Here is a 25674-nt window from a genome sequence, read left to right on the forward strand (position 1 = left end):
TACACCGTGAGAGTGGGATTTTTCTAAAGCGAGCGTTTGTTTTACACCTGCAGCCTCAGCCAGACAGGTGACAGATTGGAGAGATGGAAGGTGTGGTTTCATCAGGAACGGTGCTACATCTTTTGAGCGAACACGGAGCTGAAGCGATGCGAGGGTCTGGTCGGCTTTAATTAAAAGGTTTGCGAAGGGTGTACGTTTTAAAGAGGCATTGTGTAACTTTTCTGCTCGTCTCCGTTTAGATTGTGTTGATTCAAGTTTGTTTTTGTAGCACATTTAAAACAACTTCAGCCGTTCAAGTGCTTCAAATATTCAGATGACATGATACATCCATCCATTTTCTTCCGCTTATCCGGGGCAGCAGTCTAAGCAGGGACTCCCAGACTTCCCTCACCCCAGACACTTCCTCCAGCTCCTCCCTTATGACCGAGCTCCTCACCCTATCCCTAAAAAAACACAACATAACACCAAAATATCCTGTGTAGCTCGTGTTAAATGCCAGGGAGAAGAGGTGGGTTTGGAGAGAGCGAGCGCTTAGCAACGCTGTCAATCAAACCTGTTGCTAACGCTAGCGGGAGCGATCTCAGGGGAAAGAAGGCGCCTGATTTGTCTGTTATTAATGTTCATATCTTGATTTATGGACAAAATAGTGAAATAAAAAACGCAGGATCATGTAGAGGGTTAATACGAACATTTAAGACCAAAATGACGAGTCTGACAGCAGCAGTTACAGTTTTTTCAATAGAAAGTGAATTGGAGCCAGAGCCGATGGAGCTGGACGCGCGCTCATGCTCACTTACTGTTTGAAACGCAACGGCTAGCAGGTTAGCTATTTCCATTTATATATTTACAGTCTATGGTCTAGTTTTTAATTGCGTTAAAGACTGAGAGGCTCTATCTCCATGGAGACGAGCAGGTGATTACACAGATCTGACTGGACAGTATTTGGTATTATCACATGAAATACGAAACAACATCAATAATCGTTCAAGGAGGTTCATCTGGTCGTCCGATAGTTTATTTTGATAGATTCTTTTTCTCAGACCAAGGTTTAGTATTTTTGACAGCTGATGAGCGTGACTTTAAACCGGGACGAGGGGGCTTTTTTACTCTCACGCACCTGGGATACTGCCCTGAAGGAGTCGGACTGTAGATGGCGCTGTCGTCCTGTCTCCACTGATAGGAAAGCGGCGCCAAAATCTGTTTAAATCAGCTGAACGGACAGGTCACAGCAACATCACGTCACGATAATCACTATATCAACTCGATAATTAAAGCTGGAACAATATTTTTTTTTTTTTTTTTTTTTTTTAGTATTAGTGGGAAATTTTTGGTTATTTTTTTGCTATACGATAAGATTTAAGTCGTAAAAGGTTAGCGAGCAGCTGAAACTGTCATCAGATATGAAAACATCTGAAAAAAAGACTATTAAAATAAAACTATAGCCTCTCCTAAGGGTATGTACTTGTGTTGTTAGTGTGTGCAGACTATTTCCCCCCCCCCCCATAAAACAATGATAGTAGCTTTTTTCATGCGGTTTTATACTACTTCTGAAACAACAACCGCTATATCAAGTTGTCGTTCAGTATATTAAAGCTGGATCAATATATTTTGGGCCTCAGTATTTATCGTGGGTACTTTTTCTTTGCAAAAATGTGGAGGTTTTGTGTACTTTTGTTGTAATACAGTCAGATTTGCGCTGTGGAGGAGTGAATAAGTTCCTTCCATGGCTGATTATTGGCACATTCTGCTGTTTATTTGCTGCCGCTCGTGTCTTTTAATGAAACTGTTTATTTAAAAATGGTTTACTGGGATTTTCTTGCACTATCCAGACACGTATTTCAGTCTTAATTTGTGACGTAAAGTAGTTTCAATCATATCATTTATTGAAGTATTTCCCTGCTGCAATCAGGGATGGGATGATAAACAATAATATCGTTTATCGTGATAAAAAGGGTTGACAATAATCGTTCGTGGCGCTTTTTTTTACGTAATCGTGATAATCGGCAACAAAGATAAACGTCATTGTGTCACCAGAATGTGCAAAAAAAAAAAAACTACTTCTGCCTGATCTTCATCTCCACAACATTTTTAAACTGTCAGCAACAATAATTATCGTGATATAATCGTTAATCGCAATTATTTTGGCCATGATAATCGTCCCACGTCTAGTTGCGATATATCGTACTTCAAAATTTGTTATCGTGACAGGTCTAGAAACAACTTGAGCTCTAAAATTATCCAGGGAATGTCGTTTTTTGTCCTTTTTTTACCCTTTTTTACCCTTTTTTACTGCATTTTTTCACTTTTAGCACTGATTAGCGTCTGGGTTTCACATATCCTGGCAACCCCGAGTTGTCCATATTTATTTGGAACATATTTTCTGAGGGCTGATATTCCTTTTTCCTTCTGTTTGGAATTACTCTAAAGAAACTATCAAAATCCCATCCACTGTAGTAGAGCGCTCCTCCCTGTCACATCCTATTGATCATCCTTCAGTCACTGGTGTCCCCGTCCCAAAAATGCACCCGCCCCCTTCCTCCCTCCCACACACACACACACACACAGTGGCACACAGGAATGCGATGGGTGCACTGGAGGGGGTCAGGAAGCTGTCTCATTGTTCTCCAATCACGCTACAGCTATTTCAAGACTTGACTGTCACAACAATTTAAAATCATGCTCACCAAGTTGCTCTTTTTATATTTCATTTTTCACTTTAAACCATGCTCGGCTGTTAATCTGGATTCTTTCGTGATTCACTAACGAATCTCGCCGCTTGACTTGCTACCCATGTGTTCCTATAGACTGTATGTATAAATGGACATGGCTAACGCGCTAGCCGACACGTTTCAAATAGGAAGTGAGCATGGGCGCGCTTCCGACTCCAGCGACGTCACTTTACATTGAAAAATTATCACCTGTTTCTCTGTACCTGCTGCTGTCAGACTCGTCATTTTCGTCTAAAAATGTTCGTATTAACCCGCTCTACATGATCCTGGTGTTTTTATTTCGCTAATAACGTCTGTAAATCAAGATATGAACATTAATAACAAACAAATCAGGCGCCTTTCTTTCCCTGAGGTCGCTGTAGCGTTAGCAACAGGTTTGATTGACAGCGTTGCTAAGTGCCCGCTCCCTGTTAACCCTTTAAGGACTGAGCACATTGTAGACCTGTATAACTCGTCTAAACTTTTATCATGTTAAACACAACAGAATTTACTGCGTTTTTTTCACACAACTACCTCTATTTTACACGTCCATCCGTATTTTTTCTTTGACGCATGGAATAACTGGCTCTGATTGGTCGTCTTCGAGGGACAACGTTAAGCACATTACCGAAATGACAGTAACATATTTAAAGAGCCCCGTGCCTCTGCTTTGAGACGCCGTTTGAATTTACAGGAAGCACAATCGGTTGCGGAGTTACGGTGATGGAAAGTCCGTAACCGCGAGTCTATCTGAGGCGATAGCATCCGACGCTATAGGGTTAAACGAGCCATGTAGGCGAGAATGGGCGCTACCTTCAACAACCTCGCTCCGGATTGGCTCTTTGGTTGCTATGATACTCGCGGTCGGAATCCCAAATATGAAACTCGGCTCTAAATTCGCCGCTATAACTGCTAGCCTCGATTAGCGTCATTTAACTGGAGCTGAACGCTGTGGGTGACGTCGCACTTCTTTGCACAGCCTGTACTTGATAGTTATGTGTTTTCCGAGATGCGGCCCCACCCAGAACGAAGTCTGATTTTGATTTCTGTGGAATAAAAACAGCTGTAGAGAAATATCTCGGAAATTCCACACTCTTGTAAACAACATCTACTTGTTCTATGTTGGAACAGAGAGAGCAGTTGGTTAGGTCTTTACGTTCATGTTGCTAGCTTAAACCGCGTACAGTCTGTGTACAGTTACAAGCAGCTAGCATCACTGACTCGTATATTGATGTCTGTGCCTGACTCTGTTTTCACTGGGTTGGGGTGTAGCCTATTTTTAGTCCCACCGTCTCAGCGTGTAAAAATAACTCCCAACACTTGGATTTGCTTCATACGTCTCTACAGTATCTCCTGAAGTTAAGGGAAACAACAGCGGGTTTGCTAATGGCGCATTTTTACTTTACTTTACTATCTGCTAACATCTTTTTGTAATTTTATATACGTATATATATAGAAGCTGCTGGATTGTCCATCACAGGCTCCTGTAGAAGTAATTACCAAACTGTTTTTTAAGGTTTTTTTAAGGACTGAACTGGAATAACCTCAGTCTGTGCAGATAAAATGGTTTCGCTGTACTGTATTTGCTAATAATTTTGTGTTTTGTTTAACACACAAACCCCTGAGTTCTTCTCTCAAACTGAAAACGCTCTGTTCCACCTTGTGATGTCATCGTGTGGCAATACAGGAAGTGCTCCACTGTGTTTTTAAACTCCACACGCCTTCATTTCTAGAATCATTTGAGTGATTTCAGACCTGGAATTGCCGATCACTACTGAACTAAAAGTAAAATGTAGCTGTTAACTTGAAAACTACAACTTCATGACATCACAAGGTGGAACAGAGCATTTTGGGAGATGTAGAGATGTGTGAATCAAACAAAACACAACTTCAGGTATGTTTTTGAAGAGGTAACAACTCTCTAACACGGTTTAAAGCTCACAAGAGTTAACTTTATGTAATATAGAAAATCTACAAAACACATTTAGATCATTTCTTCACCTTACGTTGGTTTTGTAGAAAGGAAATAAATTATACTTTCAGTTTCTGTCTTTAAGTATCTGCCGACCCCCGATATGAACCAATACCAGGGCAAAGAATCAGCATCGGTATCGAAACAGAAAAAGGTGGATCAGTGCTTCCGTAGTCGTAGTTATCGATCTATTCTGACAAATATAATAACAACAATCATGTACTGCATTCAAATCGTAATTGTAATTGCAGTTGGTTCAATTATCAAATCATTAGGGCCGCAGTTATTTCGATAATGCCCCTGCAACAACAAAAAAAAATACTGAAAAATCTTGCTGTAGCTGTAGGTAAGACCCCTGTAAACATGTGGCAAAATTCATGGGCTTCTTTTTGAATATTTTTTCTCTCAAATGTTCCTCACAGACTGTATATATAAATGGACATCGCTAACGCACTAGCCGTCACGTTCCAAATTGAAAGTGCTCACGGGCGCGGTTCCAGCTCCATCGACTCTGGCTCCAACTCACTTTACGTTGAAAAACTGTGGCTCCTCTCTCTGTCTCTGCTGCTGTCAGACTCGTCATTTTGGTCTTAAATGTTCGTATTAACCCGCTCTACATGATCCTGGGGTTTTTATTTCACTTTTGTGTCTGTAAATCAAGATATGAACATTAATAACAGACAAATCAGGCGTGTTTTTTTTCCCCGAAGTTGCTCCTGCTAGCTTGTGTTTACAATTTGCACTCTGAACTACTTTTTAAATATATATCGCAAACCAAATTCCGATACTTTTATACCAAATTTTATACCAAATCCATTGGAGCAAGTTGGAAAACAATACATAAGTACTAATAAATTCCATATCTTCCTACGGTTTTCCCTGAGGGTGAAGTGAGGAACAGTATGTCGCCCGTCTGTTGGTAATCGACCTCCATCATGCAGTGACGCCGGGGTCATAGGTCATCGATGAGTCAGCACTTCCTGTCCAGCGCGTCTGTCTGTTTCCTGTCTCTTTTGTCGAGGCTTTTATTTATAAATGATGCTCCATTTTGTCTCGACCATGTTCCATTCTAGGGTTTGGGATTATAAAGTACCTGCTGAATGGACTTTGAAGAATATGTGACACATTTAGATCATTTTGTTATGGTTTGATAAATAAATATAATAGTTATAATAGATAAATGGATTGGATGGATAGATGTATAGCATAATAAAAAATGCTACATGCACAATTTTATTAAAACTTTGGTCAGAATATAAATTTACTACAGCATCTGGATTTTACACAAACATTTTCTCTTTTTTTTTCTTTTTTTCCATTTTTTTTTTCATAAATACATTTTTTCTATTTACACATTTTCACAACTGTTCAAATTTAAATATGATTTTTTTTTTCCCCTCCATGGTTTTGCCTGTAGCGCTTGAACACGCTGCTAATGTGGAGCGCTCGACTGGCTTGGAGGTCAAAGTTCACCGTGTGAGAAAGGAAAAAAAGAAAGGGGGAGGAGCTACATGAAAGCTGTAGCCATTGTCTTGCGAGGGGCGGTGTAATAAAAGCTCCGTCGTATAGGTCGACCTCGTGAAGCCTCGAGAATCCCCGATGTCCGTTTGAACGCACTGGACGTGGCCACATAGAGAGAATAAGTGAATCTTTATAACGCAGATGGATGAGGGAGGTGAAAGGTCAAGTGGCTTCAATAGAGCGGGAATTCAGTTAGTTTTTGGAAAATGTACAGTGCTGTTATTAAGTGCATCGTTCAGCAGCTCCTCTTTAAATAGATCCTGTTTTGAGCAGCGGACTCAAAATAAATCCGCTTTTTATTATTATTTAAGTGTTTTACTGTCTGATAACCAGGAAGTGTGTGTTAGCATGCTAAACTCCACATTGGTCTCTGAGATTTGTCATAAACTCATTGTTATGTTGAATAATTAAGCCCGGTTTATGATTATTGAAGAAGTAAATAAGGAAATATTCTACTTGACTTTTTATTAATTGTTTTCATTTATTTATTTTTTATACAGGGAGAATCAAGGACAACACTTACACTCTTTTTTTTCCTGTTCAAAATAGTAAGTTTGTCAAAAATATAGAAAATCACACACTAATCAATATTAAAACTAGTATCGAAACTAGATACTCATGACTTAGCCTGATCTTGAGCGTTAAAATCCACTTTTTATCACTTTTATAAACATAATTTAACTGATTTGTCATTTATTTTAAGTACACAACTCAATTTAAAACATTAAAACAGGTGCAGGTTTGACTATAAAAGTTTGTTACCAGATTATTAAATTGCTTTTGTGGCACCAAAGTCTCCAGTTTTGCTTGTCCTTGAAATATACTCAATTTTTGTGAAGTAAAACGGCCAAAAGCACTTTTTTTTTCTCCATCTCTGTTCTGGTGCGGCCCCGTCCTTAGACTTGTACAGTCATGAGATCTTGGATTAAAAGTTCCCGTATCAAAGTTCAACAAACACTTGAGCTGTTCAGGCGTATCATAATCCCTTATAAATACGTTTATACAGTGTTGTTTTTTGACAGATGCGATGTCCAACCTGCTTTTCCATAGAGTGAACAGTGATAGGTTTTTAATTCATCACCTTTTATGAAACGAAGGGCTGATTATGCCCACGATCAGGGGCGTACACAAGGGGGGACAAAGGAGTCTGTTGTCCCGGGCCCCTGTATCTTGGGGGCCCAAAATTGTAACCTCTGCCTATTGATTTATATTAGAGGGCAGCCCATATAACCCTTCTTGCCCTGGTCCCCCAGATTTGTCTCAACGGGCCTGTCCGCGATGGTCACATGACTGTTGTTGTTTTTTGTGCTTCGTGAAATCAATATCTTCTTTTTATGTCATCATTATCTTAAAGGATCTCACTTTTTCCCATGTATGTGAGAGAAATTAGTCTTATTATTGTATAAGCAGCTCTTGACGTCAAACTAAGTCAAAATAAATCATTATAAAGTGCTATAAATTGCGTGTTAGCATGCTAGTTGTTGTTAGACTCCGCGCGCTGATCTCTTGAGACTTGTCATAAACTCATTGTTGTGGTGAATAATTAAGATGCTCGAAATGCAGAAAATGAGTGGGGAAGAACTTTGGACCTCTGCAAACTGTTTAAAATGAGCTAGTTCTTTTCACGTTTTTAAGATGATAAAAATCAGGTACAGCAGTGTTTAAGGTAAAAGTTCTGATCATTGTAAGGAACGCAGTGTTGACCTAAAATTGCAAGTTTCCGTTTAACATTTAACTTATCATCTTTGGAACACATCAGATTGGGATAACGGACTAAGTAGGCGGGGCTAACAGTCCTTTTTGAAACATATTCTTCATTCTTTTCGTAACCGTTTCATATTTTCTTACGCCTGCCACACACTGCAGGATAATTTGCCTGATTTAGGACCCAATACCATAGTTTTGACTTGCATCTGAAGTAGAAAGTGCAATGCTCTGATCTTTTAGAGCACTGTCCAAATCCGCAGGGCTGTCCAAACTACGGCCCAGGGGCTAAATGTGGCCCTCAGACCAATTTTTTTGGCCCTTATGCCTCCTCCTAAACTGGCTCAATTGATCAGGAAGTTTTTTTTTTATTACAAACTGATGAGATTCTACCTCTATAACCTGAATAACATCGCATTGCATTGTGACACAGACCTAAAAATAATCGTCCAAGTCTATTAAAGGTACATCTCTGTCAAACTTGTGTTAAATCCACCATTTGACTCTCTGTATGTTCAAATATGTTTCAGTAAAAAAAAAAGTTTGGACACCCCTGCTTTAGCGTCTCAGAGTGAGTCGTTTTTCTGTAGACAGGAACCAGCTGACACGAGTGCGCTTACAACTTTTAGCTTGCAGTGTACGGTCTCTTCGCTGCCATATCCCGCTGAAGAAATCTTAACCGATTCTCCTCGTGTCTGTGATCTACACTTTCTGTCTCACTTTTAATAACCGTTCAAGACTCAAAAATTCTGCAGTGTGTGACGGGCTTTAGTCAGACTTGTTTTTTTTGGTTGACACGGGCTACCGTATTGAAAACTCGCATATCGGACCAGACTCTCCAGCTGTGGACTTAACTAATGCCTGGATTAGTCTTCTGTCACCCACGGCAACCCCTCCCTATTCCATCATTTAATCTCACGAGGCTAGATCAAGGGCACGTACCTCCATGTTGGCTCACGTGCATCCACATATACGTTCGTTTGGTTTAACACGGACGGGACGAAGCAAATTGTGTTTATGTTACTGGTGCTGTGGGTTTTTAATTTGAGACTTTTGAGTAGTTGACACTGCGATAGAACGGATTTGAGAGCGACTGAGCGTAGTGTAATTTGCGGCGCAGATTGGGGGAGTACACATGGCTCTCCACATGGACTCGTGTTTGTGTGAGTGAGCCGTGGATCAGCACTTCGTCTCCATTAGAGCAGATGTGAGGCTGTGGAGGAGGCGTAATGATACTGTACTGTTGTTTTGAAGTACCCGCTCGCTCCGGTCCAGACTCTGCCGGGTTTACTACGACAAATAATAGCGCCTGTCTTTATTATTATTTATTTTTTTATTATTTTACATATACATCTTGAATCTACTGAAAAACATCTCAATTTTTCTTATTTTTTTATATTATTTTTTGTTATTTTTTCCCCCATCAATAATAAGAACAAAGATTGAGTATCTATATGTCAAAAGTATCGAAAATCAGATGCTAATCGATACTAAAACCAGTATCGAAACTAGATACTCATTACGTACAATGATCTTGAGCTGTATCAGAACAAGTATAAAACACATAGACTCGTATACGCCCATGAACCACGATGGAAACTCCCTGTACGACTGAGGGAATCAAACCCAGAACCTTCTAGCTGTAAGGCGAGAGTCTCATCCACTGCACCACCATGCTTCCTTTTAGTATTTTAACTCAAATTCAATCCACATCAAAGCCTAAAAAGCTTATCATAACCCATTTATTGCTATTAGCTCTGTGCACAGTAGCACGCTAGCTAGCTTGCTGCATCTCAAAGCTAACAGTGACTTTATTAAAATCAGAAAACATAAAATAAAACGTATATAGCCAATAAAATTCAAATTAATTCAAATAAAGACTGCCAAACCCAGGTATTTTTTTCAGTTCGTGGTGTTGTTTTAATATTTGTTATGCCTCGAAATTAGCATTAGCATTAGCATTGATACACAAACACCTCCCGTAGCTCCCTGTTCATATTTATTAATTATATATTTATTTATTTTAATGTGACTTGGCAAAAACTGGACAGGAAGTAGTGGATTTTACTGACCCAGTTTAATCATATTTATGTTTATGGAGTGTCCTTACCTCACTTCCTCTGACTGAGCTCACTCCGAGGCCCCCTGAGGGTTGTGTTTATGTGCACACGCTCGCATCAGCGGGAGCGAGAGGAAACAGAGCAGTTCTTCATTAGCTTTAGTATCATGACGGCGCCGGATACACATACACATACAGACATATTTGTGCATAATAATGACCCGTCTCCGTGGCAACAGTATGCAAACTCGTGAGAAATGTGTGAGGATAAGGTAGAAAGTGAGAGCGTTTGTGTTTATTTTTTGGCTGCTTTTATTACTTGGGTAGGATTTCTGTATAATTTAAGTTAAGGTTTGTACAGGGTTAAATCTAAAGGCTCCTTAAAGACGGGGTATTTTACTTTTATGGGGTATTAAAGAGGGTATATTTTACTTGTATGGGGTATTAACCACTAACACATAACATATTTAGGTCACCATTTTACCTTTTATTGTTTTGAAAATGCCATATTTGCGACGTCTGAACATGTTTTATAAGTTTCACATTCGCTTTTAAGGCTCTGAATCTCCCCTCTCTTTGCTCTCTGTGCTAAGTCGCTCCCCCTTCAGAGCGCTATCACAACACAGTCAGTATGCGTACATCCCGCTAATGCAACTACTGCACATCGCAACAGGTTTCTCAAGTCGTAGTGTACAGTTTTGTCTCATGTTTTTGTATAGTTATGCTGAATTGTCGTGCGGGATCATGAGTGATGTAAGCGCGTGGGCGGAGCTTTGTACAGAATCTTACAGCTAACCGTAAAAGAGGGTTCGGATAGGGTCAGGAAAAGAGCGCTAAAAATACTCAAACATACACGGGTGACATCTAAAACCTCTTCAGGCATGTTTTTGACGACGGAACAACGTTATAACACGGGAGAAACATTTTGAATAATACCTCCGCTTTAAATGGAGCGGTGCTAGCAAGCGATTAGCAAAACATTGTAATAGGTATTTGTAAGTGACTGTTTCGTCTCCTGTCTCTTTCAGATTGTCGTCCAACCTGATCTTCTTTTTCACTGGACCCTAGACTTGCCCTCGTCTGACTCTTTCCCAACTGGACACCCAAGCGCCACCGAGTCCCTCTTCCCCCCTTCCCCTTTTGTATTCGTTGTACAGTTTTTACTCTGCTCTGCGCCTCAACTTGAGCCTTGAGAATGTCCCGAAGAGTAGAAAACGGTTTGATGCTTCTTAGAAAACGAGGACTGGCGTAAAGGAACCTCCGAAGTGCCTATCTAAGGTGTTTTAAATGGCGATTCACTCATAGCTCTTCACTCATTCACTTACATTGCACTGCCTGATCACGACATTAACCATATATTTGTCTCTCCCCCCTTTTCTTTTTTCGTTTTTTTTTCTTTTTTCTCACCCTCTTTCTCTCTCCTGACCTTCACCATTCGTCCCTCGCTGGCCACGGCGGTCCTCCCCCCTCGCCCCCGCCCCCAGCCCACCTCCTCCGCCCCTTCGTCCCCCCATCACCACCACCACCATCACCATCATCATCCGCACCATCATCATCATCACCAGCACCATCACCCTCACCCGTTTTCCGCCTCCCCCCTGCGTTACTCCCCTCCCCCGCACCCGCACTCAGCTTTAACCATGGCCACAGCCGCCACCGCCTCTTCCTCCCCCGCGGCGGCGTCATCGTCCTCACCGTCGTCGTCGTCGTCCTCCTCCTCCTCGGCCAATGGGAGCGCCCGGGAGCACCTTCTGGCGGTGCGGCGAAGGACCCCTCACTCCAGACCCTACACCATCGGGCCAGAGAACCTGCGAGGGCTGTCCAGTTCGGGCACGTCGACGCCTCCCCCGTCCTCGCCCCTGCCCGCGGAGGTGCCACAGGAGAGCGCGGGGGTCGGGCTGCAGCGGGCGAACAGCGACACGGATCTGGTCACGTCCGATAGCCGGTCTTCTCTGACGGCGTCCATGTACCAGCTCACTCTCGGGCAGGGACATCTGGTCATCTTCTGGGACATCAAGGAGGAGGTGGACGCTACGGACTGGATCGGCTTGTACCACATAGGTGAGATTCTATGGCATGATAAAGCTGTAGTATGTAACTTTTCTAGTGAATGGGTGTTGTTTTACCTGAAATGTTCAAGAGTACAGTTGTCCCTCGCTATATCGCGGTTCACCTTTTGTGGTCTCGCTGTTTCGTGGATTTTTTTTCTGCAATTTTACAGCTTTTTTACTGTCCTGCATCCTGATTGGCTAAGGGACTGTAGATGAATGTCCATCAGTCTCCTCCGTCTGAAGTGCTGTACATTTGCAATTTGTTTTCTCCCCGACAAAATCCACGATGTCGATGAAACGTTCCGCACCGACAAAGACGCCTACGAAGGTTTGAACTTTGAGAGAGTTTAAACGAGAGAGAAACGTGAGAAAATGTTAACGCCTGTGTGAGAAAAGTGTATAAAGTGTGTGGTGAGGGGTTTTACAGCAAAAAACATGTAGAATAACTGTAAAAAACTGACGACTTCACGGATTTCGCCTATTGCTGATTATTTTTAGAACATAACGAGGGACCACTGTGTAGTAGGGATGCACCGATACTGATACTGGTATCAAATATCGGCACCAATCGATGTTTTTGGCACCCCAAAATATTGGTTCTGCCGATATCCTGGTTGAGCCTATAAATCAGGGGTCTCTAACTCAAGTTATCTGGGCCGCATCAGGTATTCCACAAAAAAAAGCTTTGATAAAATCTTCATCGCTGTTTTCAACATACATGAGGAAATACGCCAATTCTTGTGGATTTTATGGATATACATCGTTATTTGTTGAATCTTTTGTGACGGAAGTACACAGCGCGAGTGATACACCTTCTACACACAACATGGTAATACCACACAACATTCATATTGTCACACGGGCCACAAAATATCATCTCGCGGGCTGCAATTAGCAACCGGGCCGCGAGTTTGTGACCCTATTAATCGATGCAATAAGACTGTTCACTGGATGTAGTTGGTTCAAAAAGAGCTGAATCCTGCCTTAACATGCAGAGTTTGTGTGTTAAACATGCGTGAATTAAACAAAACACAACTCCAGGTCTGTTTGTGATGAGGAAACAACATTAGAACAACAGAACAATCCCTACTATGTTTTATAATTCATGTTTACAGTCACTTTTAAGTAGTAGTTTGCATCCTTTTCCCAAACCTCATCCGTCTTCATAGGAGCAGTGTAATCAACCAGAGGCGGCAACTTACAGCTCCTCTCCTCAAGGTTAGAGCATTACCTCAGCCAGAGCCACAATAAACGCTAATGGAGTGTGTGCGAGAGCGAGAGGAGGCGGCGTCCCGTTGAACCGAGGAGTGAACCTGACTCAGCACTACGGATGTCACAGTAGCACGATTTGGAGTTAGGATTATTGTGAGTAAAAATATGGCGATTTTGGGGCGTAAACGTAAATTTTGTGCAATTTCTGTGTTAGTCAAATAAACATATGTTTAAAAAAAAATTTATAATAGTATTGAGATTTTATGATTACTCAAGATTATTAAAAAAAAAAAACAAAAAAAAAAACAAGCATTCAGATTGTGTTTGCTGTTTATATTGTATAGGCTATATTTTTCATAATTAAAACATGCACGTATTTGATATCATAATGAGTGAAATAATAGTTCTTAGTCTTTAATAAAATAAAATAAAAATGAAAAAATAAAATTAAATTAAATTAAATAGAAAAAATTAAATAAAATAAATAATAAAATAGAAAATAGAAAAAATAAAATAACAAAATAAAAACGTAAAAAATACAAGAAAATAGAAAAAATAAAATTAAAAATAAAATTAAATAGAAAATAGAAAAAAATAAAATAAAATTACAAAATAAAAATACAAGAAAATAGAAAAAAATAAATAAAATAAATCTAATCAAATCAAATCTCCTAAAACCTGTACAATTATAGTGACCATAATATTTGCAGTAACTTGAAAACTTTTTATTTTGACCTTCCGACTCTGCAGAGCTAGCATGTAGGAGCAGATAGTCTTTTGTTTTGTCACTTTTTAACTTTATATGTGCGATTTGACTCCTGTGACTTCACATTTGCCGTAGGAAGTCCACTGTCCCGAACCATAAACTGTTTGAAGTCTAAGAGAGTGTGACATTTGGGCGACGTCACAGGAGTCAAATCGCACATTCAAAGTTAAAAAGTGACACAACAAAAGACTATCTGCTCCTATATGCTGGTCCTGCAGAGTTGGGAGGTCGAGATAAACAGTTTTTTGAGTTATTGCGAATATTATGGTCAAAGCAACGATGTCAATCAAACCTGTTGTTAACGCTAGCGGGAGCAACCTCGTAGAAAGATGGCAACTGATTTGTTTGGTTACAGACAGAATAGCGGAATAAAAACCCCGGGATCATGTAGAGCGGGTTAATACGAACATTTAAGACCAAAATGACGAGTCTGACAGCAGCAGGTACAGAGAGAGGAGCCAAAGTTTTTTAATGTAAAGTGAATTGGAGTCAGATTTGATGGAGCTGGAATCGCGCCCATGAGCACTTTCAATTTGGAACGCAGCAGCTAGCACGTTAGCTCTGTCCTTTTATATATACAGCCTATGAGCTAAACGTCCTGATGCTCTGTGTGTGTGAAGAGCAGATTATAGACTGTTTTGTGTTAGTATCATCAAATTAAAATGTTCTGACTCTTTTCTGAACAGGGTGGTCATGTGACGAATATTTCAAACTAAATGTGCGTACTAAAGCAGAGGCTCAGTACTGATTTTAATACCGGTACAATGTCATTTTTGCCACAGGACAATTAGTAATAGTCACGTCAAGTCGAATTTATTTCTAAAACGCATTTAAAAACAACCACAGCTGCAACAAAGTGCTGCACAAAGGCCAGATAAAGTGCAGTCTTATAAAACAAAACATGAAAAAACACAATAAAACATTTACAAATACATATTTATTATATTATTTTGTATTGGTTTGAATATAGATTATGAAACCAGGGGCGGTGCCAGACATATTTGGTTGGAGGAGTTAAGAGTGTTCAGTGTGGTGGAATGTAACTACGTACATACTATACTCTACTACTTTTACTTAAAGTACAGACACCTAAACTAAACATGCCTGTACTTAAGTAAATTTAAGTGCGTATTTTTTACTTTTACTTCACTATGTTTGAGAGCAGTATCTGTACCTTCCACTTCACTACATATTTTAATAAGACTGAAAAATAATAAAATAAAAAATAAAAAATATGTATAGTATTTGTATTATTGTTTGAGATCTGCTGAAAAGGCTGAGGGTTTATTTTTAACACGTTCGTAGTTTGTAGTAAAAATATATATACCAAAAAAAAAAAAAAAACAGCTAGGAAAAAAAAACATGTTTCTGTTAAAAAAATTCAGCACAAATCTGTATGAAAATCTCTACACTTAGCCTTATAAGAGCTCGACATCTTATAAGCACATACTTTAATACTTTTACTTGAGTAGATTATTTCACGTGATAATTTTACTTGAGTATTTTTTGCTCCGGTATCTGTGCTTTTTTTTTGCGCTGGTGTACAGTTCCCACACACAGACAGTAGTTTGAGGCGTGGACACATGAGTGAAACATGATCTCTCCTCTTCCTCACTCTGTGCTGCAGCTCTGCCTCGTATTGACCCAGGCTCAGGGAGTTTCTGGGGCTGTTCTCCCCAGGGGCAAGCCCTGTTTCCAGCCTGGCAGTCGGCCACGATCCACCAGGCTACACCAGCTCCATAACCTCCCTGTCCTCACTGGAGAAATCATGTAGATCCATCGACTCTTTTGGTCTTAAATGTTAACCCGCTCTACATGATCCTGGGGTTTTTATTTCACTATTGTGTCTGTAAATTAAGATATGAACATTAAACACAGACATATCAGGCGTTTCCTGTCCCGGATGTCGCTCCCACTAGCCTTAGCAACACGTTTGATTGACACCGTTGCTAAGTCTGTGTAGGCCTCACACTATAATCACTAAATTTGAGATAAAGAATATATTTTTAAAGCTTTATCACGTTACATTTGCACTAGTGTTTTTTTATTTTTTTATTTTTTTTAACTTATTTTATTTCCATCAGTTAACGCATTTGAGCTGTTTAGGCTAAAATAATTAACATCTTTGACTCATTATAGATACTAATTGTTTTATTGTGCAGTAAAATATTTATTGTCATGTTTTATTAACTATTTATATGGCGTATTTAGACAAAAGATTTACTCTGATTATCCTGCTCATGTGTTATTTTATAAGCAAATGTTATCGGAGTCTGATTGCACTTTAAAATATATTATTGTGCGATAATATATTTCAATTTCACAACTTAGATAATAAAGAAAAAGGTTCAATACTTGATTCTGATTTTAATTCCAAAATTCTAAAATCCTGTTTAAATCAAAATTTTTAACTTTAAGCAAAGGGGTGCCCCAAGGCTCAATGTTGGGCCCGCTACTTTTTACTATATTTATTCATTCCATTGGTTGCAATTTAAGAGAAAACCTCAAACATTTATATGCAGGTGCTCCCTCTGCTGATCTGGTGATTTTAAAACTGCAGCAAGATTTGAAGAATTACGTATATATTTACAATCACACCTGCACCGCCTCCTCCTTCTCCTGTAAAAGAAAAAATCAAATCTGTCTAAAAAAACACCTATTGTTTGCAGTTTCTGTTTGTTAGCTAGGCCAGAAAATGTAAAGAATTGGTGTGTTAGCTTCAGTGTAGTTAGCTCGTCCCTTAAGACAGATTTAAGGCAGCGAAACGTCTTCACTCCTACGACTTTTTGTCCAGTTGACAGATTTGAATTTTTCTTTTTCTGTAGATCACACCTAAACGACTGTCCGTTTTAATGTTTTAAATGGACTTATACAGTTCTCTCATTGGGCTCTCTCTGTATAAATAAAGATAATTGAGTAAAAAACGAGCAAACACTGTAGTTTATGAAGAGTGCGCGATGTGACTGAGGCCAGAGCAGCTCCACGGACTGTACACAGAATGAACACGTGTGACGGACGCCCCATTGATCTGAAAGGACGGGTCGTTTGTCACGCTTTACACTGGACGGAGCATTAAAGTTTGATGAGCGCACACACCGGGCGATTGCGTTTTATGACCTCAGGCTGTGTATCCCCCAGGACCGGCCTCTCCAGGTGTCCCGCCTCCCCAGAGATCCTCCACAACACTGCAAATATTGATTTATTATGTGATTAACAGACGCTTTGCCATATTTACATTGTCCAATTATCTGCACACTATCGGCCCAGTCGATGTTGGTTTGTTTAGGTGGGTGTCTAAGTAAGAATAGCCACTTTGGGGTAATTTCTGAGTCAATATTTAGAAATGGGATTCAAGAAACGCATTTGAAACTGAGAAAAACAGTAGAATGCAGTATAATGTTAACTTTTTAAAGGTTCTATATTACAAAAAATGACTCTCGTGAGCTTTAAGTCATGTTATAATCCTGTTAGCTCCTCAAAAAAAGACCTGGAGTTGTGTTTTGTTTCATTCACACATCTTTGTCTACATCTCCAAAGCTCAAAACACTCTGTTCCACCTTGTGATGTCATGAAGTGGTAGTTTTCAAGTTAACAGCTATGTTTTTACCTTTAGTTCTGTACAGATTGGTAGTTCCAGGGCTGAAATTATAATTTTAATGTCAAATTTATGGTATACAACAGTTACCTTTTATTGTGATGATAATCTTTATATTTTTCTTGTCATTGTCCATTGTTTTAACTCACAAAACACAGATGTAAAGTGAATTATGCACAATTTTGTGGGTATATTGAGGTTTAAATGTTGTGATTGGTTGATTACTTTAAGGGGGGCAGTTCCTTAACTTATATAAGGGGCTGTCCTGACACCTGAGGAAGTTCAGAGGGACCGAAACGTCGCGTGAATAAAAGTGAATGAAGAGTGAGACAGGAGTGCGCGGGAGTTTTCTTAACCTTTCTGATCAAATGCTTCTCCTTTAACGCAACTGTCGGCGAGCAGGTGTGCAGAGTTTACGCCGAAACGAGGTCTGAAATTATCCAAATGATCCTAGAAATGAAGGTGTATGGAGTTTAAAAACGCAGTGGAGCATCCTGTATTACCACATGATGACATCACAAGGTGGAACAGAGTGTTTTCAGTTTGAAACCAGAGCTCAGCCTAAATATGCAGGTTTTTTGTGTGTTAAACATGTGTGAATGAAACAAAAAAACACAACTCCAGGTCTGTTTGTGATGAGGAAACCAGAAAACAGTTTAATTTGAACCGTTTAAGTAAATATGTTAAAATCGGCCTGTGCAGATAATACACTTTTAATCACAATTTTATTACAATTATTGCTCCGATTAGTAAGAAAAATGGTTTTGGGGAAGTCTGTTTTTTCTCACAGATAAATAGATGAATAGCTACACTTTAATTAGCTGTAAGTAAGCACAAACAAAGACTTCGTGTGCATAAAGTTGACGGTGATCTGAAGGTTGCAGGTTCAAATCCCGCTCTCGACGTAAACGTAAACGAACCCACAGGTTGGTAGAACGGTACAAACGGAACAACAGGACGACAGTAGTTTAGTTGGCGGAGTTTTTGTCCACTGATCTAAAGGTTTGACGGTTCGAATCCCACAGATGAATGCTGTTGTTGTGTCCTTGGGCAAGACACTTAACCCATTTTGGCCTCAGTGTCTGCGTACACTGGCGTACGAATGTTTGAATGTATATATAAAAATGTGAACAAGTACGTTGATGATTCGCACTGCTTCTACTACCAAAACATCGCAATTAAGTAGTTTCTAAGCCTGAACGATTCTTAATTAAAATTGTAGTAACTTCTCTTGTCAAATCTCATGTGTTTATTGTTTGTTTATTTGATTTCTTGTGTTCTACAGATGAATCGTGTGTTGCGAATGTTTGGGATTCGAAGAACCGCGGCGTGAACGGCACCCAACGGGGCCAGATCGTGTGGCGTTTGGAGCCGGGACCCTATTTCATGGAGGGTGAGTGGGCCGCGCTGGCTCCGTGTTAACTGCGCACATGCATTTTTTATGTGGGAGATAAAAATAAGAACGAGCCGAGACGGAGCGGGGCTTAACCCATTTCTGAGAGCTCACAAAAACCTTAAATAGACTCGGCGGACTGCCCTACTGTCCTATCTTTGTTTTATTTAAATTACAAGCATCGAGGTTTTGAAATGTTGTTAATTAGCTACATAAATATGCGTACGTGGGTGTGGGAATAAACAGCGAGGTTGTGATTCACGATCTCGAGGTTCGTGTTCTATGTAAATCATCTTTATTTATACAAGGGAACCCAATGAGAGTAATGGGCCCTGTTAAAAATACAAGAAGAAAAACAAACTAAACAAACAAGTACTGTATTTTTCTGGAGTGTAAGTCGCACTTTTTTCATAGTTTGGGGTGCGACTTATACTCAGGTGTGATTTATATGTGAAATATGTTTAGTTTTTCCTATATTATGATGCATTTTTTGGCTGGTGCGACTTATACTCCAGAAAATATAAGGATACAAGTCCATATAAAACATTAAAAACATTAAAATCAGGAGCAGGTGTGTGGATAAAAGTTTGTTACCAGGTTATTAAACTGCGATTGTGTTACCGACGTCTCCAGTTTTGTTTTTCCTTGAAGTGTTTTCTATTTTTGTGAATCAAAACAGCTCAAAGCTATGAGTGATTTAAACTCTATCTGCAAATGGATGAGCATTAGTCCTGGACACATCTGCAGCTGCACGTCCTGGTTTAGACCTGGTTTAGTCCTGGTTTAGTCCTGGTTTAGTCCTGGTTTAGTCCTGGTTTAGTCCTAGATTAGTCCTGGTTTAGACCTGGTTTAGTCCTGGTTTAGTCCTGGTTTAGTCCTAGATTAATCCTGGTTTAGTCCTGGTTTAGACCTGGTTTAGTCCTGGTTTAGTCCTAGATTAATCCTGGTTTAGTCCTGGTTTAGACCTGGTTTAGTCCTGGTTTAGTCCTAGATTAATCCTGATTTAGTCCTGGTTTAGTCCTGGTTTAGTCCTGGTTTAGTCCTGGTTTAGTCCTGGTTTAGACCTGGTTTAGTCCTGGTTTAGTCCTGGTTTAGTCCTAGATTTGACCTGGTTTAGTCCTGGTTTAGACCTGGTTTAGTCCTGGTTTAGTCCTGGTTTAGTCCTAGATTTGACCTGGTTTAGTCTTGGTTTAGTCTTGGTTTAGTCTTGGTTTAGTCTTGGTTTAGTCTTGGTTTAGACCTGGTTTAGTCCTGGTTTAGACCTGGTTTAGTCCTGGTTTAGTCTTGGTTTAGTCTTGGTTTAGTCTTGGTTTAGACCTGGTTTTGTCCTGGTTTAGTCCTAGATTAATCCTGATTTAATCCTGATTTAGTCCTGGTTTAGTCCTGGTTTAGTCCTGGTTTAGTCCTGGTTTAGTCCTGGTTTAGACCTGGTTTAGTCCTGGTTTAGACCTGGTTTAGTCCTGGTTTAGTCTTTCTCTTTTCTGTTTCGTTGTTGATTTTCTATCTTTCTGTTGGTCAGGTCTCATGTTCAGCCTTAAGAGGAAACTGCCGTTTTGATTCTGGGCTTCACAAAAATAAATTGAAGTCGTCTTTTATAGACACATTTCATACAGAGCTGTTTTCTTCTCACAGACAGTGACGTACAACCCAATTTTCCACAGAGACACAGTGAAGGTTTAAATCCATCACCTGGAACAAAACGAAGGACAGAGGATCCAACAGAGCAGAGTCTGAATCTGCATCTTTAAACTAAACCCATTTATTATCTGTAAAGTGGATTTATTTGATCATCTTGCCATATTGTATCGTTTTCTCCATTATTTTGAAAGCATTTAGTTTTATTTATTTTACATTTTCCAACTTTCTAACTCAGAATCCACACCCAATATCATAAGAAACAAACTAAAATATATTAAAATTAATCATAAAAGTGTTTCATATATAATACTGCCATTGGGGTGTGTAACAAAAAAATTGAACATAAACATACATAAATTAATAATAATAATAATAATAATAATAATAATAATAATAATAATGATAATAATAAATACATAATAATAATAAATAATACATAATACATAATAATAATAATAAATACAAAAAAAAAGATAAAATAAATAAAATCTCCTCTTGGACCATTGCACAGTTACATACACAGTTTCAGTTTTGATGTCATCTCTCTCTGTTCATTTGACTGTATTGAAATGTGGATTAAACATGTATGATGTATGTTCTTACAGCGGAGACTAAGGTCTGCTTTAAGTACTACCACGGAGTGAGCGGAGCGCTGCGAGCCACCACACCCTGCATCACCGTCAAGAACCCGGTGGTGATTGTAAGTACTGCACCTGAGGATACATGTTCAGTCTGAGTTGTGGACTTTTACATCACCTGTGGTAGTTTTAGCAAAGACACGAGTTCATTCTTGATATTTCTCTGTGGTTTGTGCTTTGTGCTTTGGCGTTATCCAGCTACTACAGAGTTTGTAGTTGTTTAATATCCTCAGTTTCGTTGATCAGCTCATCTCCAGGCTGTTCTTCTTAGCTCCTATTTAAACCTCCTTATGTAAAAGCAAAGGCAGACGAGAATGGCTGATACTAACGTGCAGTGTGGAGCATTTAAGTAAATACACTTCTGTTCTGCTGTACAACTGTAGGACTCATGAGGACAGTACTTATTATTCCCAGCAGTCTGAGTTAACTTAATTTAAACACATTTACAGTCGTTAAACAGTCGTTATCTGGATTCTGAGCTGAAGAGAGAGACACTTTATCAATTTTGACTAATAAAAGCCAAAAGTTAAATCTCTCAAATGGACAAAAAGTCTCTCCCCCGTCTATAACTGCATCCTCAGACCCAAAGCAAACAAAGGAAACAAGGAGAACAATAAATCTAGCCAGGGTGCTTATAGGTGGGTAAGCGCCATTAAGAGTTGTATGAATATGCTACTCATGAGTCAGACACAGTGCACTACAAACAGAAACTGTAAACAAATCTGGTTTCAGTTTCAGTGTCATTAGCGCCCCCTTCAGACAGATATAAGGCAGTGTCCAGCAGTGATCTGACCACAACTGAAGAAGAACAAGCGGCGAAACGTCTTCACTCCTGCAACTTTTTGTCCAGTTATAGATTTAACTTCGGCTTTTACTATAGATCAGACCTGGACGACTGAGGGACACAGACAGTTTTGACAAATCTTATCCGGACAGTCAAACTTTATTTGTTTATTTTTTTTTAAAATATATTGCCTTATAGTTAATATGAAACACTGGAAACCTTTTACATAATTAATTACACTGTGTTATATTCACTTACATCAGTTTGTCACACCACCAGTCAGACGTTTGGACACACCGTCTCATTTATACATTTTATATACACACAGAATCAATCAAATATCTGAAGTAAGATATATAGAATTATGTAGTAAAGAGAAAAAGTTAAACAAAACTCTAGGATTTGTATAGAGAATTTAAAGTTTTAGTAGAGATTTTTTTACTTTTTCTCTTTACCACATAACTCCATATATCTTACTTCATATATTTAAAGTCGTCTGTGTTAATATAAAATGTAGAAAGTAGTAAAAATAAACCAAAAAAAAAACCTTGAATGAGAGAGTGCGTCCAAACTTCTGTCCGGCAGTAATCTCATTTTGCAGATCAGTTATAGATAAATAGATGGATCGATGGAGATTTGAAGTACTCGTCAGCCTGTACGACATCTCCTCTTCCTTTAGCCGTGTGGGTCTGTCTCCCTGCCCCTCTCGTGTGTGCGTACGTTTGTGTCTGTGTGTGCGTATGCGTGTGTGTGCGTGCGCGATTTGATATGAAACTGCCACGTCCCTAATCCTGCCATCTGATTGGTTGCCAGCCGCCCGGTGATCAGATTATCCTCCGTAGATCCTCCTCCTCCTCTTTCTCCTGCCTAAATAAACACATCACATTTTGCTTGGACACAGATTGCTGTAAAGGAAAGACATATTTTTAGATTGATGTATTTTTAGATTACACATTTTTAGACCAGATATGTCTAGAGACGCTGTTTGAATGGACCTGAGTGGATTATTTCTGTTTTGGTGCAAACTTGTCTTGAAGTGTTTAGAGCAGAGATGCAGCTCCAGGATGTCACTGGACTGTTGGCGACGCAAAGTAAGATGTGCATAAAATAGGCGTAGTTTTTAATCAAATCTTAGGAAAAAGGGCTGTGAAAAGTTTTATTTAACGCGTTTCGTAACTACGTTTGTGTTTTGTTTCCAGGTTGGCAGTGAAGGACAAGTGGAGGACCAATCAGGGACTGAACACTGCCGCAAACTCGTCAGCTTCACTCTGTCAGGTACCAGCGTTTTTTTTGTTAAACTTTGAACAAAAACGTTAATTTCGGATAAAATAAAATGCATTTCAAAACCCGGTGAGGTCAAAGTGAAATCCGCTTTTATATTTTGTTTGCTTCAGAACATTTTAATTAAAAAAGAACATTACAAAAGTGTTTTCTGAAATGAAAATATTAATTAAATAGACAAGTGGACATCAGTTACTCAGACTGTTTATTAAAGCTGCACTTTGTAACATTTCTAGTGCAGGATTCGCATTTGCTTTACTTGTAATGTTCCACACTATGGCATTAAATGTATCTTGTGTTTATTAAAGTACACGTGTCGTTATTGCTGAAAAATATCTTGAAAATTGTGTGTTTTTTACTGTGAGTTGGCTCCACAGATCTGACTTGTAATGTGGTGTGATGGCGTCGCCTGCTCGTCCCCATGGAGCCAAATAATGGTTTTGTTTTGTTTTTTTTGTTGTTTTTTTATCTTTATTTCTACGGGGAGTCCAGTGAGAGACCAAACTGTTAAAATACAGAACAATACAAAGAAAAACAAAAACACAAACTGCACAGGTTAATTTAAAACATTAAAAACAGGAGCAGGTTGATTATAAATGTTTATCTCACATTATTAAAGTTCTGCAGTGGAGAGAGTTTAAATGTTCTTCAAATGTTTTCCATTTTTGGGAAATAAAATAAAATAATCAAAAGTGTTTCCCCCAAAAGCGAGACAATTATGAGATCTTGTATTCAAAGTTCTTGTCCTATTCTCTCCCCCTTCTCTTCTCCCTTCCTCCTCCCTCTCCTCTCCTTTTTCTCTTTCCTGTCCTCCCTCTCTCCTCCTCTCCCTCTCATCCTTTCCTTGTCTCCATCCTCTCTTTTTTCTCTCCTCTTTTCTCCCTCCACCTTCTCTCCTCTCTCTCTCCTCCTCCATCTCTCATTCTTTTACTCTCCCCTTCTCTCCTCTCTCCTCCTCTCCCTCTCATCTTCTCATCTCTCATCCCCTCCTCTTTGTTTCTCCTCCACCCTCACCCCCTCTCCTCTCTCCACCTCTCCCTCTCTCATCCTCTTCCTCTCTCCTCCTCTCCCTCTCATCTTCTCCTTGTCTCCATCCTCTTTCTTCTCTCCTCCTTACTCCCTCTACCTTCTCTCCACTCTCTCTCTCTCCTCCTCCATCTCTCCTCTCTCCTTCTCTCCTCCTCTCCCTCTCACCTTCACCTCATCTCTCATCCCCTCCTCTTTGTTTCTCCTCCACCCTCATCCCCTCTCCTCTCTCCACCTCTCCCTCTCTCCTCCTCTCCCTCTCATCTTCTCCTCTCTCATCCTCTCCTCTTTGTCTCTCCTCCACCCTCATTCTCTCTCTTCCCTCCCTCTCTCCTCCTCTCAGTCGTTTAGTTTTTAGACGTAAACACTCATGAGATCTTGTGTTCAAGTTCTTCTCCGTTCCCCTCTCTCTCTCTCTCTCTCCTCCTCTCCCCTTTTTGCATCCTCTCTTCTTTTTCTCTCCTCCTCCCTCCCTCAATCCCTCCCTCCCTCTCTCCTCCTCTCTATTGTTCAGTTTTTAGACATAGACAATCCTGAGATCTTGTGTTAAAACTTCCCATATCAAAGTTCAAATGCCACACTATGGAACCATACCATCTCCATAGAGACCAACCCGGCTCTAGTGACGCACATCCGAGGTTCGAGGGTTGTCGCTACCAAAAATGTACTTCAAATGTAGTTTTTTGTTTGGCCTTCAGACATTGCGGCGGTGGGTTTGAAAAAGGGCATGTTCTTCAACCCGGACCCTTACCTGAAGATGTCCATCCTGCCGGGGAAGAGGAGCGGCCTGCCCAAGTTCACCCACCACGGGCAGGAGCGCCGGTCCTCCATCACCGCCAACACCATCAACCCGGTGTGGCACGGAGAGGTCTGTCAGAGTCGAGGATTATGGGTAGACAGTGGCTCAGTTGGTAGAGTTTTTGCTTACTGATCGAATCCCGCTCTCGACATAAACGAATGATGTAATATTAGTTTTACTGTGATAATTTTACTTATGTATGAAGTAAGTGCAGTCAGTGTAGACAATGGACGCAGTATTTGTAGTACATGCAAGTCGTACTACTACAAAGGTTTTAGGCAAGGCAGGTTTATTTGTACATCACAATTGGTAAACAAAGTCATTCAAAGTGCTTTACAGAATAAGAAAGACGTTAAAATCACGATACAAACAAATCAAAACATGAATAATCATCATAAAACAACGTACATTCAAAGAGAAGAGGCAGAATAAACCCCTTTCACAGCAGATGAATAGAACCGTTTGAGTCTGGATTTAAACATTGTCACATCTTCAGGAAGAATGTTCCAGGTTTTAACTCCATAAAA

General features: G+C 39.8%; 1 protein-coding gene across 1 annotated transcript in view; it reads left to right on the plus strand.

Moving 5' to 3' along the window:
- hecw2b (HECT, C2 and WW domain containing E3 ubiquitin protein ligase 2b) overlaps positions 1 to 25674 on the plus strand; it is a 51728-nt gene that overhangs the window by 985 nt on the left and 25069 nt on the right. Inside the window, exons 2-7 of the mRNA XM_033981806.2 lie at positions 10993 to 11242; positions 11449 to 12025; positions 18874 to 18981; positions 21225 to 21319; positions 23241 to 23316; positions 25047 to 25216. Of these exons, the coding sequence (XP_033837697.1) occupies positions 11605 to 12025; positions 18874 to 18981; positions 21225 to 21319; positions 23241 to 23316; positions 25047 to 25216 (870 nt within the window). The 5' untranslated portion in view covers positions 10993 to 11242; positions 11449 to 11604. The remainder of the gene's footprint in view (positions 1 to 10992; positions 11243 to 11448; positions 12026 to 18873; positions 18982 to 21224; positions 21320 to 23240; positions 23317 to 25046; positions 25217 to 25674) is intronic.

The sequence above is a fragment of the Periophthalmus magnuspinnatus genome, chromosome 2, assembly GCF_009829125.3.
Source record: "Periophthalmus magnuspinnatus isolate fPerMag1 chromosome 2, fPerMag1.2.pri, whole genome shotgun sequence".
Lineage (NCBI taxonomy): Eukaryota > Metazoa > Chordata > Actinopteri > Gobiiformes > Gobiidae > Periophthalmus > Periophthalmus magnuspinnatus.